The 16,340-nt window shown below is 48.8% G+C and overlaps 2 protein-coding genes across 6 annotated transcripts; both read right to left on the bottom strand.

Annotated features, from left to right (window-relative positions):
• Positions 1-4,189: 4,189 nt before the first annotated feature.
• On the bottom strand, positions 4,190-10,725 carry zdbf2 (zinc finger, DBF-type containing 2). Of its 5 annotated transcripts, none has more exons than XM_060051004.1 (7): positions 10,292-10,725; positions 8,992-9,068; positions 8,550-8,737; positions 7,320-8,037; positions 6,379-6,935; positions 6,124-6,289; positions 4,190-5,441 (listed from the first exon to the last, which is right to left on the bottom strand). In XM_060051004.1, the coding sequence occupies exons 2-7, from the start codon at positions 9,064-9,066 to the stop codon at positions 4,599-4,601; spliced, it is 2,547 nt and encodes an 848-aa protein (XP_059906987.1). In that variant the 5' UTR covers positions 9,067-9,068; positions 10,292-10,725; the 3' UTR covers positions 4,190-4,598. The 5 variants fall into 5 exon arrangements, with proteins under 5 accessions (XP_059906987.1, XP_059906985.1, XP_059906986.1 ...); XM_060051002.1 differs by having other exon boundaries at positions 8,965-9,068; XM_060051003.1 differs by having other exon boundaries at positions 8,992-9,071.
• An 867-nt stretch (positions 10,726-11,592) lies between these two features.
• On the bottom strand, positions 11,593-14,735 carry eef1b2 (eukaryotic translation elongation factor 1 beta 2). The gene is made up of 7 exons (XM_060051006.1): positions 14,566-14,735; positions 13,017-13,139; positions 12,708-12,849; positions 12,420-12,486; positions 12,180-12,305; positions 11,840-11,907; positions 11,593-11,702 (listed from the first exon to the last, which is right to left on the bottom strand). The coding sequence occupies exons 1-7, from the start codon at positions 14,643-14,645 to the stop codon at positions 11,616-11,618; spliced, it is 693 nt and encodes a 230-aa protein (XP_059906989.1). The 5' UTR covers positions 14,646-14,735; the 3' UTR covers positions 11,593-11,615.
• Positions 14,736-16,340: the final 1,605 nt, after the last annotated feature.

Genomic DNA, 16,340 nt, shown 5'->3' on the forward strand with positions numbered 1-16,340 from the left:
CTGCATCTATATCTAGTGATCAATAACTATAACTAGCGATCAAAAACTGCATCTATATCTAGTGATCAATAACTATGTCTAGTGATCAATAACTGTAGCTATATCTAGTGATTTATAACTGTATCTATATATAGTGATCAATAACAAAATCTAGTGATCAATAACTGCAGCTATATCTAGTGATCAAAAACTGCCTCTATATCTAGTGATCAATAACAATATCTAGTTATCAATGACTGCAGCTATATCTAGTGATCAGAAACTGCATCTATATCTAGTGATCAATAACTATATCTAGCGATCAATAACAGTAGCTATATCTAGTGATCTATAACTGTATCTATATCTAGTGATCAATATCTGTATCTAGTGATCATTAACTATCTATATCTACTGATAAAAAACTGTATCTAGTGATCAATAAATGTAACTATATCTAATGATCATAACTATATATAGTGATCAATAACTGTATCTATATCTAGTGATCAATAACTAACTATATCGAGTGATCATAACTATATCTAGTGATCAATAACTGTATCTATATCTAGTGATCAATAACTGCAGCTATATCTAGTGATCAAAAACAGCACCTATGCCTAGTGATCAATAATAATATCTAGTAATCAATGACTGCAGCTATATCTAGTGATCAAAAACTGCAATTATATCTAGTGATCAATAACTATATCTAGTGATCAATAACTGTAGCTATATCTAGTGATCTATAACTGTAGCTATATCTAGTGATCTATAACTGTATCTATATATAGTGATCAATAACAATATCTAGTTATCAATGACTGCAGCTATATCTAGTGATCAAAAAGCTGCATCTATATCTAGTGATCAATAACTGTAGCTATATCTAGTGATCAATAACTGTATCTATATCTAGGGATCAATAGCTGTATCTAGTGATCAATAACTATCTGTATCTAGTGGTCAACATCTGTATCTAGTGATCAATAACTGTATCTATATCTAGTGGTCAACATCTGTATCTAGTGATCAATAACTGTATCTATATCTACGGATCAATATCTGTATCTAGTGATCAATAACTATATCTGTATCTAGTGATCAATAACTATATCTATATCTAGTGACCAATAACTGTATCTATATCTAGTGACCAATAACTGTATCTAGTGATCAATAACTATACATATATATATATATATATATATATACACTTCTATATATTACATGGTATGTAAGGGATAATGCATAGAACGCCGGTCATTATCAAAAATAAGCGTATTTTCGTCAATGACCAGCGTTCTATACATTATCCCGCTTATTACACGGCTACTAGCCAAAATGAAAAAATAACTTCACATAGTGTGTCTTTTTACAATTTATTTGTTACCATTCGTAGATCAGCAGAGAAATAGTCTGCCAAAGACGTTGACAAGTTCCGGACTACTTGCGGAGTGATACGGAAGACGTCAAAAAATCCACTTTCCTTGACAGCGGTCATTTTATGCTTAGCAAAGGTGAATTATCAAAAAATAATTCACCGCCGGAAGTTGTGAAGGCCCATGCAAGTCGACGGAGCGTTCCACGGCTTTGAGAAGAGCCCTGTAATAAATATATATAGTCTATACTAGGGCCCGACCGATATTGATTTTTGAGTGCCGATGCCGATTATTTTCAGAGAAAAATTACGATTACGATTTAATCGGCAGATTAAAAACAAAACAAAAAAAAGATACCTTAAATATACTTTAAACACTTTTGACGAATATGTGAATTGAATGCAGAACCTTTGAGTGTTTTAGAATACATTTATAGTCAAAAATGAGTAATGTAAAATGTAAAATAAATAACTAACTCCCAATGTGCTGCGCTCGTGAGCAGTGACTAACACGTGCGTGCTGAGCAGTATGGTCTCACCGTTAGAGTCTACAGTATAACAAATTAACATGGCCTGAGACCTAAAGAAAAACAGGCACAACATGCTCAAACAACGCGTCTTGTGTACATTGGTGAGGTGAGCGCGCAGCTGCCTGAGCGAGCGTGCTTTCATGTTGTACGGTAAAATTCCATCTCCTCTTTTTTACTCCAGCTAAAGTTGTTAGTTAGCAAGGCGAGTAGGAGCGCAATCTGCAGGATACTAAGCGCAATAACATTTAAAAAAAAAAAAAACGGTTGTAATCGACGTCTTCTTGGCAGATGTCGATTATTTTCAAAAAGGCTATAATCGGCCGATTAAATCGGCAGGCCGATGAACGGTCGGGCCCTAGTCTATACATTATATGATATATACATAGTCTATACATTATATGATGTATATATATATAGTCTATACATTATATGATATATATCCATAGTCTACACATTATATGATATATATATACATAGACTATACATTATATGATGTATATATAGTCTATACATCATATGATATATATATATATATAGTCTATACATTATATGATATATATACATAGTCTATACATTATATGATATATATAGTCTATACATTATATGATATATATATATAGTCTATACATTATATGATATATATACATATTCTCTACATTATAATATATATATATAGTCTATACATTATATGATATATATATTCTATACATTATATGATATATATATATGATCTATACATTATACGATATATATACATAGTCTATACATTATATATATATAGTCTAAACATTATATGATATATATATATGGTCTATACATTATATGATATATATACATAGTCTATAAATTATATATAGTCGATACATTATATTATATATATAGTCTATACATTATATGATGTATATATAGTCTATACATTATATGATGTATATATAGTCTATACATTATATGATATATATCTATAGTTTATACATTATATGATATATCTATAGTCTATACATTATATGATATATATATCTATAGTCTATACATTATATGATATATACAGGTCCTTCTCAAAAAATTAGCATATTGTGATAAAGTTCATTCTTTTCCATAATGTAATGATAAAAATTAAACTTCCATATATTTTAGATTCATTGCACACCAACTGAAATATTTCAGGTCTTTTATTGTTTTAATACTGATGATTTTGGCATACAGCTCATGAAAACCCAAAATTCCTATCTCAAAAAATTGGCATATTTCATCCGACCAATAAAAGAAAAGTGTTTTTAATACAAAAAAAGTCAACCTTCAAATAATTATGTTCAGTTATGCACTCAATACTTGGTCGGGAATCCTTTTGCAGAAATGACTGCTTCAATGCGGCGTGGCATGGAGGCAATCAGCCTGTGGCACTGCTGAGGTCTTATGGAGGCCCAGGATGCTTCGATAGCGGCCTTAAGCTCATCCAGAGTGTTGGGTCTTGCGTCTCTCAACTTTCTCTTCACAATATCCCACAGATTCTCTATGGGGTTCAGGTCAGGAGAGTTGGCAGGCCAATTGAGCACAGTAATACCATGGTCAGTAAACCATTTACCAGTGGTTTTGGCACTGTGAGCAGGTGCCAGGTCGTGCTGAAAAATGAAATCTTCATCTCCATAAAGCTTTTCAGCAGATGGAAGCATGAAGTGCTCCAAAATCTCCTGGTAGCTAGCTGCAATGACCCTGCCCTTGATAAAACACAGTGGACCAACACCAGCAGCTGACATGGCACCCCAGACCATCACTGACTGTGGGTACTTGACACTGGACTTCAGGCATTTTGGCATTTCCTTCTCCCCAGTCTTCCTCCAGACTCTGGCACCTTGATTTCCGAATGACATGCAAAATTTGCTTTCATTCGAAAAAAGTACTTTGGACCACTGAGCAACAGTCCAGTGCTGCTTCTCTGTAGCCCAGGTCAGGCGCTTCTGCCGCTGTTTCTGGTTCAAAAGTGGCTTGACCTGGGGAATGCGGCACCTGTAGCCCATTTCCTGCACACGCCTGTGCACGGTGGCTCTGGATGTTTCTACTCCAGACTCAGTCCACTGCTTCCGCAGGTCCCCCAAGGTCTGGAATCGGCCCTTCTCCACAATCTTCCTCAGGGTCCGGTCACCTCTTCTCGTCGTGCAGCGTTTTCTGCCACACTTTTTCCTTCCCACAGACTTCCCACTGAGGTGCCTTGATACGGCACTCTGGGAACAGCCTATTCGTTCAGAAATTTCTTTCTGTGTCTTACCCTCTTGCTTGAGGGTGTCAATGATGACCTTCTGGACAGCAGTCAGGTCGGCAGTCTTACCCATGATTGCGGTTTTGAGTAATGAACCAGGCTGGGAGTTTTTAAAAGCCTCAGGAATCTTTTGCAGGTGTTTAGAGTTAATTCGTTGATTCAGATGATTAGGTTAATAGCTCGTTTAGAGAACCTTTTCATGATATGCTAATTTTTTGAGATAGGAATTTTGGGTTTTCATGAGCTGTATGCCAAAATCATCAGTATTAAAACAATAAAAGACCTGAAATATTTCAGTTGGTGTGCAATGAATCTAAAATATATGAAAGTTTAATTTTTATCATTACATTATGGAAAAGAATGAACTTTATCACAATATGCTAATTTTTTGAGAAGGACCTGTATATAGTGTATACATGATATGATATATATATGGTCTAAATAGCGCCCCCTAGCTGCAGCAGGGGCAGCCCGTCTTCCTCCGGACTCTCGGGCTCCGAGCCGAGGCCTCCAGCGGGCCCTCAGAGCCTGGGACTTTCCTGAGTTCTCCAACCCGCCGCCCGACTCTCCTCCCGGGGGGGGGGCGGGACGAAGCATCCCTGATCTCCCGCCTTCGGCCCCTCCCCCTCCCTGGGGTCTGACCCCTCCCCCCTTTCCTGCGGCCACGCCCCCTGGGCGTCCTGTGCTCGCGGGGATCCGCTCGGAGCGTGCCTAGGGGGAGGCGGCCGAAGGTCGGGGTCTGGTCTGATGAAGACCTCTGACCTTTGACCCCCTCCTCCCCACCCCCCCTCCTCCTCCTCCTCCCGCCCGCCCCCCCTCCCCTCCCGTGGGCGTTGAGGTCGGGGCTGAGGCTCCTGAACAGTTGCCTAGCGACGGTGTTGCCGCGGGGCGTGCAGGGTCGTGACCCCAGGACACGGCGGGCGACCGGGTCGTACCAGCGCAGCGGGGGGCGCTGGTACCTGACCTTCGACCTCGCCGCCTCCAGCGGCCGGCTCCGCCTCCGGCAGCGGCTGGAAGCGGAGCCGGGGGGCGTGGCCTGGGGGGCGGAGCCAGGGGGCGGGGCCAGGCGGGCGGGGGGACCGAGGAGGAGGAGGAGGGGGGCGCCAGGCTGCAGGGGGGCCAGCAGGGCGGAGTAGGGGGGGGGAAGCCGCCCCCCCTCCTCCTCCGGGCCCTCGGCCCGCTCCTGATTGGCTGGCTGCTCCTCTGGAGGCAAGGGGGGGCGGGGCTGGACTGGCTGACAGACAGATGGGAGGACCAATGGGGCAGTCTGGGTTCCATGACTCACTTTGACCACCTGATGAGAGAGGAGTAAAACCAGTCACTAACTAGTACTAACTCACTATGACTAAAGTTAACCACAAGGAGCACTAACTAGAACTAACTCACTATGACTAAAGTTTACCACAAGGAACACTCACTAGAACTTACTCACTATGACTAAAGTTAACCACAAGGAACACTAACTAGAACTCACTCACTATGACTAAAGTTTACCACAAGGAACACTAACTAGAACTAAACTTTACTCTCTATGACTAAAGCTAACCATGAACTAAAGCTAACGCAGTATGACTAGAGCTAACCTTAACTAAAGCTAACTCACCATGACTAGAGCTAACCTTAACTCAAGCTAACTCACCATGACTAGAGCTAACCTTAACTAAAGCTAACTCACCATGAATAGAGCTAACCTTAACTCAAGCTCACTCACAATGACTAGAGCTAACCTTAACTCAAGCTAACTCACCATGACTAGAGCTAACCTTAACTCAAGCTAATGCACCATGACTAGAGCCAACATTAACTAAAGCTAACTCACTATGACTAGAGCCAACCTTAACTAAAGCTAACTCACTATGACTAGAGCTAACCATTCCAATCCCTATCTATCCGCTATCATTACCTAACTAACTAGGACGCTAGTGTCCTACCTCTAACTATAACTAGCTCTGTGACTCTAGGTGACATCATGTGACCTGGCATCGTGACGCCGCTCTGAACGCCCTCGTCCTCCTCCTCCTTGTGCATGCTGGGGCCTCATCGTCATGGTGATCCAATAAGGGGAGGAGCTTGGCAGCATCCTCTGATTCCACTTCCTTGTCCTGGCCACGCCTCCCCTCGACCTGGCTCCTCCCACCATATCTGATGACATCATGCACATTAACCCGTAGCTAGCGTTCTATTGGCTGCTCAGCAGAGGGACAGGTTGACGCCCCTTCAGGTGAACTCACCTGGCCAGGGCTTCCGTCTGGAAGTAGCACAGGAAGGCGGAGCCTCTGAACTGCTGCACCAGCGCCTCCACCTTCTCCTGGTCCTCCCACTGCACCTGGGCCAGCGTCTTCCCCCTGAAGGACTCTGGGATGTAGCGGGGGCGGGGCCTCAGCTCCTCAACGGGGACACACCTGTAGCCCACCTGTAGGCCACGCCCACCGTCTGCTGGGAGGGTCCTGAGGGCGGAGTCTAAAGGTCGGCTCCTCCCCCTGTCCGCTGGGAGGGTCCTGTCGGCGGAGTCTAGAGGTCGGCTCAACTCCCTGTCTGCTGGGAGGGTCCTGAGGGCGGAGTCTAGAGGTCGGCTCAACTCCCTGTCTGCTGGGAGGGTCCTGAGGGTGGAGTCTAGAGGTCGGCTCCACCCCCTCTCCACCGGGAGGGTCCTGAGGGCGGAGTCTAGCTGCTGGGCGTACACCTGGTTATCCAGCCTCACCTGGCTCTCCGTCAGACAGGTCAGCTTCCAGGCCTCCAATTGGCCCATCTGGGTGGGTGGGCAGGGCCCCCTGCTCTCTAAGGTCGCCTGAAGAGACAGAAGACGCTGATGAAGGAGGCAGTGCTGCGCCGAGCGGTCAACCTGGTCACATCCTTCCTACTCTTACCTGTACAGGTGTGTCTCATCCTAACTGGTCTTACCTGTAAAGGTGTGGCTCATGTTACCTGGTCTTACCTGTACAGGTGGTCTTGTGTTACCTGGTCTTACATGTACAGGTGTGTCTCATGTTACCTGGTCTTACCTGTACATGTGGGTGGCATGTTACCTGGTCTTACCTGTACAGGTGTGTCTCTGGTTAACTGGTCTTACCTGTACAGCTGTGTCTCATGTTACCTGGTCTTACCTGTACAGCTGTGTCTCATGTTACCTGGTCTTACCTGTACAGGTGTGTCTCATGTTACCTGGTCTTACCTGCACAGGTGTGTCCCAGGAGTCGCTCGCACTCGTCCTCTGAGAACCAGACGAGCTGTAGTGGAAGCTCTCCGTCCCCCCCTGCAGGAGGCCGGGGGAACTACAGCCAGACCCCCTGGTGAGGAGGGGGGGGGGGCCGGGGGAACTACAGCCAGACCCCCTGGTGAGGAGGGGGGGGGGGCCGGGGGGACCACAGCCAGTCCCCTTGGAGAGGAGGGGGGAGGGGCCCGGTAGGGGGGAGGGGCCAGGCTGTGGGGCGTAGAATGAGGAAGAGGAGGAGGAAGGTTTTCTCCTGCGCTCAGTCTTCCTGTGGCACTTCCTGTGAACCGAGAAGGGGGCGGAGACAAGTGAGTGTTGGAGGGGCATGTCTTCCCCAGGTGAGTGTTGGAGGGGCGTGTCTTCTCCAGGTGAGTGTGGGAGGGGCATGTCTTCCCCAGGTGAGTGTGGGACGGGCGTGTCCTCCCGAGGTGGGTGTGGGAGGGGCGTGTCTTCCCGAGGTGGGTGTTTGAGGGGCGTGTCTTCAGGTGACTGTCTTGTGTCGTGCTCTGTGATTGGTGAAAAGGACCCATCAAGCACCGCCTCCCCAAACAGCAGCCTCTCTGATTGGCTGTGGTGGGCCGCTGGGGGGCCTGAGAGGGGGTCCCGCCTCCCTAGCGACTGGCCGTCGCCGTGGGAGACGCCGGGCCCTGGAAACGGGGGGAGGTCCGCATGGGGGGGGCTGAAACCCACACAGGAGGGGGAGTCAGGGGAGGTGAGGGGGAGAGAGAGGGAGGGAGAGAAGGGGGGAGAGAGGAGGGGAGGGGGGAGAGGAAGGGAAAGAGAGGAGGGGAGGGGGGAGAGAGAGGGTGAGGGGGGAGAGGAAGGGAAAGAGAGGAGGGGAGGGGGGAGAGAGAGGGTGAGGGGGGAGAGGAAGGGAATGAGAGGAGGGGAGGGGGGAGAGAGAGGGTGAGGGGGGAGAGAGAGGGTGAGGGGGGAGAGGAAGGGAAAGAGAGGAGGGGAGGGGGGAGAGAGAGGGTGAGGGGGGAGAGAGAAGGTGAGGGGGGAGAGAGAAGGGAAAGAGAGGAGGGGAGGGGGAGAGAGAGGGGGTGGGGGGAGAGAGAGAGGGAGGGGGAGAGAGAGGGGGAGGGGGGAGAGATAGGGGGAGGGGGGAGAGGAGGGAGGGCGGAGAGAGGAGGGGAGGGGGGAGAGAGAGGGGAAGAGGGGGGACAGAGAGTGGGAGGGGGGAGGTACCTTGAGCCAGCGTAGCGGTCCGGGTGGTGCAGCAGGACGTCCTCCAGGAAACGCTCCATCAGGCTGCTGAGTGCGGAGCCTCTGGGGGCGGAGCCTCTGAGGGTGGAGCCTCTGGGGGCGGAGCCTCTGAGGGTGGAGCTTCGGGAGGACAGACGCACCCGGGCCATGTGACGGGAGCTGGAGACATGCTGAGAGACAGACAGGAAGAGAGAGAGAGACGATCAGGGTACAGTAGACCACTACCTGGTCCGGTCTAGTCCAGGGTACAGTAGACCACTACCTGGTCCGGTCTAGTGTAGACCACTACCTGGTCCAGTCTAGTGTAGACCACTACCTGCTCCAGTCTAGTGTAGACCAGCCTGCAGTAGAGACCACTACCTGCTCCGGTCTAGTCCAGGGTACAGTAGACCACTACCTGGTCCGGTCTAGTGTAGACCACTACCTGCTCCAGTCTAGTGTAGACCAGCCTGCAGTAGCCACAGTATCCGTGTCTCGAAGTCCCAGCTTGCCCCTCCATACCTGCTGAACAAAGAGAGACAGGTAGACAGACAGACAGGTAGACCCACAGACAGACAGACAGACAGACAGACAGGTAGACCCACAGACAACAGACAGGTAGACCCACAGACAGATTGAGAGAGAGTAGAGCGAAAGACAGGTAGACAGACAGACAGACAGACAGACAGACAGACAGACAGACAGACAGACAGGTAGACCCACAGACAGATAGAGAGAGAGTAGAGATACAGACAGACAGACAGACAGACAGACAGACAGACAGACAGACAGGTAGAAACAGACAGAAGGGTAGACAGACAGGTAGACCCACAGACAGATGGAGAGAGAGAGACAGATCGCCAGGTAGGGAGATGGACATGTAGACCAACAGACAGGTAGAGAGACAGACAGGAAGAGAGGTAGAAAGACAGGCAGGTTGAGAGAATGACAGACAGACAGGTAGAGAGAAAAGCAGAGACAGGTGTCATCACATCACAAATATCAGTTTTCCCCTGCATCATGTGAGATAAAGTAAATACATCGATATATAGTATTGAATAAGTGAAATATATATAAAGAACATATTGTATATAGATATAGAATATAGTACATATATAAAGGATATAGTTGATAGTATAGAATATAGTACATATAAGAAGGATATAGTATATAGATATAGAATAGGCTATAGCACATAAATATAAAGGATATAGTATATAGTACATATAAAAAGGATAGATATAGTATAATATAGTACATATATAAAGGATATAGTATCTAGATAAGGAATATAGTACATATATAAAGGATATAGTGTACAGATATAGAATATAGTGCATAAAAGGATATACAGACATAGAATATAGTACAGATAGATATAAAACAAATGTATAGATAGAGAATATAGTAAATGTACAATACAGTCGAAATAGGTATAGTTGTAATAAACACTACAAAAACAATAGGGTTCCAACCCGTTGGCTTGGACCCATAATGATATAGGTCGGGCCTATCGCCTTCAACAGACATGCTCAGGTCATGAGGGGTTTGGCCTCTCTTCTACAACACATATTATGGGATGTGTTGCAACCGATAGCAACCAGGATAGGACTGAACCAGGGGTTCCATGACAACGATCTTGGGGATCACAATCAACTTTATTGACCACCGACTAAAGTTTAAACAGTGAGTATGTGTGTGTGTGTGTGTGTGTGTGTGTGTGTGTGTGTGTGTGTGTGTCTTACTCGTTCGGATCAGACTGAAGCTTTTTCGTGTTAATTTGTGTTTATTTAGTAACACGCCGTTCCCTCAGTGAGCATGCGCAAGCTTTGAGCCGTGATTGGCTGACAGGGCGAGGAGTTTCAGCTGTACAGACGACGAGGAGCATGAGGTCCACACAGTCCTCCCGTCGGGACCGTCCCGGGGTCAACATCGTCCTCCCGCCTAACCCGTCTTGGTGTCCAGACCGGTGTACCCGTTGGACCAGGAGCTCGGAGGACGAGAACCAGCACGTCACGGCTCCGTTCCGACTCCGTTCGGTATCATGTTTATGTTCCGCTGTCCTCCCATGACGTCAGAACCCACCTGACATCAACGACACGCCTCTAGGTGACGTCAGGACCTAGCTGACTCAACGACCCGCCCCCTACGTGACGTCAGGACCCATCCCGATGTGAGGACGGCCCAGGCTCCAGTCTGAAGAGCAGAGGGCCTGCAGCCCTGAGGCTGTTAGCAGACCACCCCCAGACCAACCCCCCCCCAGACCCCCAGGACCAGACAGACCCCCCCCCCCAGGACCGGACATGTTGGGGCCCATGAGGACCTCATCCTGGCCTCTGGATGAAAGCTTCAGGCTACGTTTACATGATGACGGTCTGAACAGAAGACGCAACAGTAGCGTTGCGTCTTGATTTATTCCGCGTTTAGACAAGCGTTTGTGAGGAAAGCTGCGTGCATACGGTGACGCAAAAGTGTGTGGTATTCGATTGGGAATGCGTGTCAGGCGGCTAGGCGGTGCTGTGATACACACACAGCACCGCCATGTCCGAGCGCATGCGCAGCATCTTCCTCCTTCTCTTATCTGCACCGCGAAAGCCAAAACATCATTACAGATCCTTCTGTTCAGTAAAAATATCTGCATATCTTGCACATTTCGTGGAAAGACTCTTGTGAGTTTATTAGAGCAGCTTGACGGTCCTGCGCATGGAAATAATCCAACATGTTAGTTTATTTCCCTGTACTGGGGCCTGAGCTGATCTTTGCGTCTGCGCAGTGTAGACAGAAACGCTACGGCGGAGCGTATTCAAGTTTTCCACTCTGGAGGGTGGTTTCAGATTTTTGCGTTTTTAAGCCCCAAAAACACTGTCACCGTCTAAACGAAAGGCACTACAAATAAAATATTTGGTCGTTTTTACCCTCAAGCAGCCTCATCTAAACATAAAATCATTCTCTCATCGGAGCCTACAGGAGCTAACGGGACCGACCCCCAAGACCCCAGACAAAGAACCAGACCAGGGCTTGAGGAGAGCTTTTATTTGTGCTGTGCTGTGGGGGTGTTTTGGGTGGGGTTCAGATCTTGTTGAAGGCCGCTACGTCCATGGACTGGACGTAGTCCTCGAACCCCGTGATCCTCTCTTCCAGGATGTCTGTTCCTACCTGGGAGAGAAGACAGAGTCAGACCCCCAGGACATAGTCAGACCCCCCCAGGACATAGTCAGACCCCCCCAGGACACCCATCAGATCAGACCGTCTTTAACCCGTCCCTCTAACCCCAACCCGTCCCTTTAACTCACCTTGTCATCTTCCACCACGCATCCTATCTGGAGCTTCCTGATGCCGTAGCCCACCGGGACGAGCTTAGCTGCAGAGACAACAGAGGTCATGTGGTCAGCCAGGAGGTCATGGGGTCCCCACATGGGGTCTCCAGGAAGTCATGGGTCGAGGGGGAGGAGCCATCAGGTCATAAGGATGTCATCACGGTTTCAGCCGAAAGATGGTATGAGATCATCACAAGCTCCTGTGTGGATACACGTGTACCTGTATGTATACACGTGTACCTGTATGGGTATATGTGTGTGTGTGTGCGTGCGCGTGTGCTGTACGTGTGTGTGCCTGTATGTGTGCGTGCCGTACATTGTCCCCACAGGAGCCCGTCCAGCTGTATCGTGCGGACGCATTCCTCCAGCTTGGCCATGTCCGTCTCGTCGTCCCACGGCTTCACGTCCAGCAGGATGGACGACTTGGCGATGAGCGCGGGCTCTGGAACACAGGGGGGGGGGGGGGGGGGTTAGGGTTAGGTGATGTAGGACCAGGTGATCGAGGGTTAGGGTTAGGTGATGTAGGACCAGGTGATTGAGGGGGCGTGTCACCTACTTTTAGATTTCCTGGCGGCGTACTCGGCCAGTCGCTCCGCTTTGATCCGGGCCACCTCCTCGCTCTCCTGGAGGAGAAAGAGCAAGATCAGGACCGGCACCTAGCAACCAGCTGGGCCAGGGCAGCCGTCACCTAGCAACAGGCCGGTCCAGGGCAGCCGTCACCTAGCAACAGGTCTAGGGGAGCCTCAGTTCATAATGATGTCATCACGGACTCAGCCGAAAGATGGTATGAGATCATCACAGGCTCCCCGTAAACCGCCTGGTTACCATGGTTACCGTGACCCACCTCTTCATCAGAGCCGAACAGGTCCAGGTCGTCATCGTCGTCGTCGTCGTCGTCGTCTGCGGGGGGGGTGGGGCGGCCCTTGGTGCTGTCAGCCACGCCGGCAGGTCCGTACTGGGCCAAGGGCTTCTTCACCCCGGGGAGGCTGAGGGCAGAGGTCAGAGGTCAGGGGGGTTCAGGGTCACCGCCGGGGCCGCGGGGGGGGGGGGGCGGGGTCAGAGAGGAGTCGTCAGCACAGAATCAGACGAAAGATGGTTAAGAAAAGTTCATCATCCCCGGCACTCTTCAGCCCCACCCGTCCAGCGGACCCACCTGCCCTTCTCCTTCTGGAACGACTTGATGTGGTTGAACCAGCGCAGGGCGTGGCACAGCGGGGCGGGGGGGGGGCCGGCCAGCGCCTCGAACACCGCCACGTCCGCCTGGGACGCCACGAAGCTGTGGAGGAGAGGGGCCGTCAGCACCTGGCCAGGTAACACAGGAAACACCTGGGGGCCCCCAGGCAACACCTGGACCTCGGTGCTCAGACATCACCGGCCCCGAGGGGTCTTCACAGCGACATGGACACCAGACACTACCCAAGATACTATAACCCTATGATACTATAACCCTAAGATACTGTACCCCTAACCCTAAGATACTGTACCCCTAACCCTAAGATACTGTAACCCTATGATACTATACCCCTAACCCTATGATACTGTACCCCTATGATACTATAACCCTATGATACTGTACCCCTAACCCTAAGATACTGTACCCCTAAGATACTGTACCCCTAACCCTAAGATACTGTACCCCTAACCCTAAGATACTGTACCCCTAACCCTAAGATACTGTACCCCTAACCCTAAGATACTGTACCCCTAACCCTAAGATACTGTAACCCTATGATACTATACCCCTAACCCTATGATACTGTACCCCTATGATACTATAACCCTATGATACTGTACCCCTAACCCTAAGATACTGTACCCCTAAGATACTGTAACCCTAACCCTAAGATACTGTACCCCTAACCCTAAGATACTGTACCCCTAACCCTAAGATACTGTACCCCTAACCCTAAGATACTATAACCCTATGATACTATACCCCTAACCCTATGATACTATAACCCTAAGATACTATAACCCTAACCCTATGATACTATACCCCTAACCCTATGATACTATAACCCTAAGATACTATAACCCTAACCCTATGATACTATAACCCTAACCCTATGATACTATACCCCTAAGATACTATTCCCCTAACCCTATGATACTATAACCAACCCTACCTATGATACTATAAGCAGCATAAGGCTCCCTACGGTGCATGACTCTCAACGTGGCATTATTCATGCACTCATTGTTCATGCACTCATAAGCGACGCAGCATGGGAGCACCTGGCGCCCGCCTCTGCACGACGCGTCATCACATAGCTCAATGCTAGCTACTAGCGCAAGTGGTAAGCATAGTTAGGTATGGGGGCAGCGTTAACTCTAACTCCAGTTGGAATGAGTCGCCAAACTAACGAGTTTTCAACCAAAACACGAGTTCGCCTGACCGTGAGGTTTACTGCCAGGAGTAATGCTAAGCTATCTGTGCTAACAGCTAGCCGCTACCAAGCCAACATGGCGCTACCGGTAGCTCGAGACTCTGACGGTTAGCTCGAGACGCTAACAGTTAGCCCATCCATGCGGAGATTAAGAAACATCTAGATTATAATGACAGCTACACTATACAGATGTAATGCATATTTATTGAATATATAGATATAACTACATCACATCTATGTAATAATAATAAAAGGTTGAATCTAGAGTAGCCTACGTCTTGGTAAAAGAAGGCGTTCTACTGCGCATGCACCGACCTCTCAATGTAGCTCCGGTCAGCGAGGAAGCCGTCGAGTAGCGCGAGGCCCGCGGGGGACCGGAGGTCTCCGAAACCCATGGAGAAGGAGCGCGAGGAACCGGGAGACAGAACGGAGGACACGTGGAGACGACGCGGAGGAGCAGCGAAGGAGCGATAGAGGAGGGACGGAGGGCCTTTATAGAGGAGGAGTAGCAGGGGGAGGAGACAAGGAGGGTCTATAAGGAAGGGGGAGGAGATAAGGAAGGGTCTTTATAGAGGAGGAGAGAAGGAGGGTCTATATAGGGGAGGAGGAGGAGGAGGAGGAGGAGGAGATAAGGTGGGTGGGTGGGTGGGACTCCTCATCTTCTTCTGTTAATTGATCTTCATGCATTAGAGAAATGCTGCCGCAACAGGCAGTCCACTCATAGCTTGGCACATACAAACAGCCAATGGATGTTAGCTTAGCACATACAAACAGCCAATGGATGTCAGCTTAGCACATACAAACAGCCAATGGATGTTAGCTTAGCACATACAAACAGCCAATGGATGTCAGCTTAGCACATACAAACAGCCAATGGATTTCAGTTTAGCACATACAAACAGCCAATGGATGTCAGCTTAGCACATACAAACAGCCAATGGATGTTAGCTTAGCACATACACACTGCTGAATGGATGTTAGCTTAGCACATACAAACAGCCAATGGATGTTAGCTTAGCACATACACACTGCTCGATGGATGTTAGCTTAGCACATGCAAACAGCCAATGGATGTTAGCTTAGCGCATACAAACAGCCAATGGATGTTATCTTAGCACATACACACTGCTCAATGGATGTTAGCTTAGCACAGCTCACTGTGGGTGTTAGTGTAACACAACTCAACCAAATACATAACATCTAAATGGATGCTTGGGGAGTGAAGTGATTCTCTCTCACTCCATCACTCACTCACTCACTCACACTCTCTGTCTGTCTCTCTCTCTGTCTGTCTCTCTTTCTCTCCCCCTCTCTGTCTCTCCCTCGCTCTGTCTCCCTCGCTCTGTCTCCCTCTCTCTCTGTTTCTCTCTGTCTCTCCCTCTCTCTCGCTCACTCACACACTCTCTCTCTCTCTCTCTCTGTCTCTCTCCCTCTCTCTCGCTTTGTCTCTCTCGCTCTGTCTCTCTCTCTGTGTCTCTGTGTCTCTCTCTCCCCCTCTCTCTCGCTCTGTCTCTCTCTCTCTCCCTCTCTGTCTGTCTCTCTCTCTCTCTCTCTCTGAACTGGTCTGTTGGCATGCGACTAGAGTGACGGAGAGAGACCAGTTTAAAGAATGTCGTCCGCCCGGTCCCGCCTTCACACGGCTCCTCTGATTGGCTGCCAGTCCCACCCCTGATTGGTGTTGAGCTTCCAGTCCAAACTAAGAAGGTGAAGACTGGAGCAGTCCGTCTGTCCACCTGCCTGTCTGTCCACCTGCCTGTCTGTCCACCTGCCTGTCGACCCGTCGTCTGTCTGACCGTGAGTCTTACTGGTTGCCTGTCTGTGTCCTTCTGTTTCCGTCTTGCATTCTGTCTGACGGACATTTTGTCTTTCACCTGTCTGTCTGTCCGTCCGTACGTCTTTCTGTCAGACAGTGTGTCTGCCTGCCCGTCCATCTGTCTGTCTGCCTGTCCATCTGTCTGACTCCCTGTCTGTCTGTTTGACTCCCTGTCTGTCTGTGTGTCTGTTTGTCCTTGTGTCAGTCTGTCTGTCTGTCTGCTTGTCCTCCTGTCTGTCTGTCTGTCTGTCTGTCTGTCCTCCTCTCTGTCTGACTC

This window comes from Gadus macrocephalus, chromosome 4, assembly GCF_031168955.1.
Source record: "Gadus macrocephalus chromosome 4, ASM3116895v1".
NCBI lineage: Eukaryota > Metazoa > Chordata > Actinopteri > Gadiformes > Gadidae > Gadus > Gadus macrocephalus.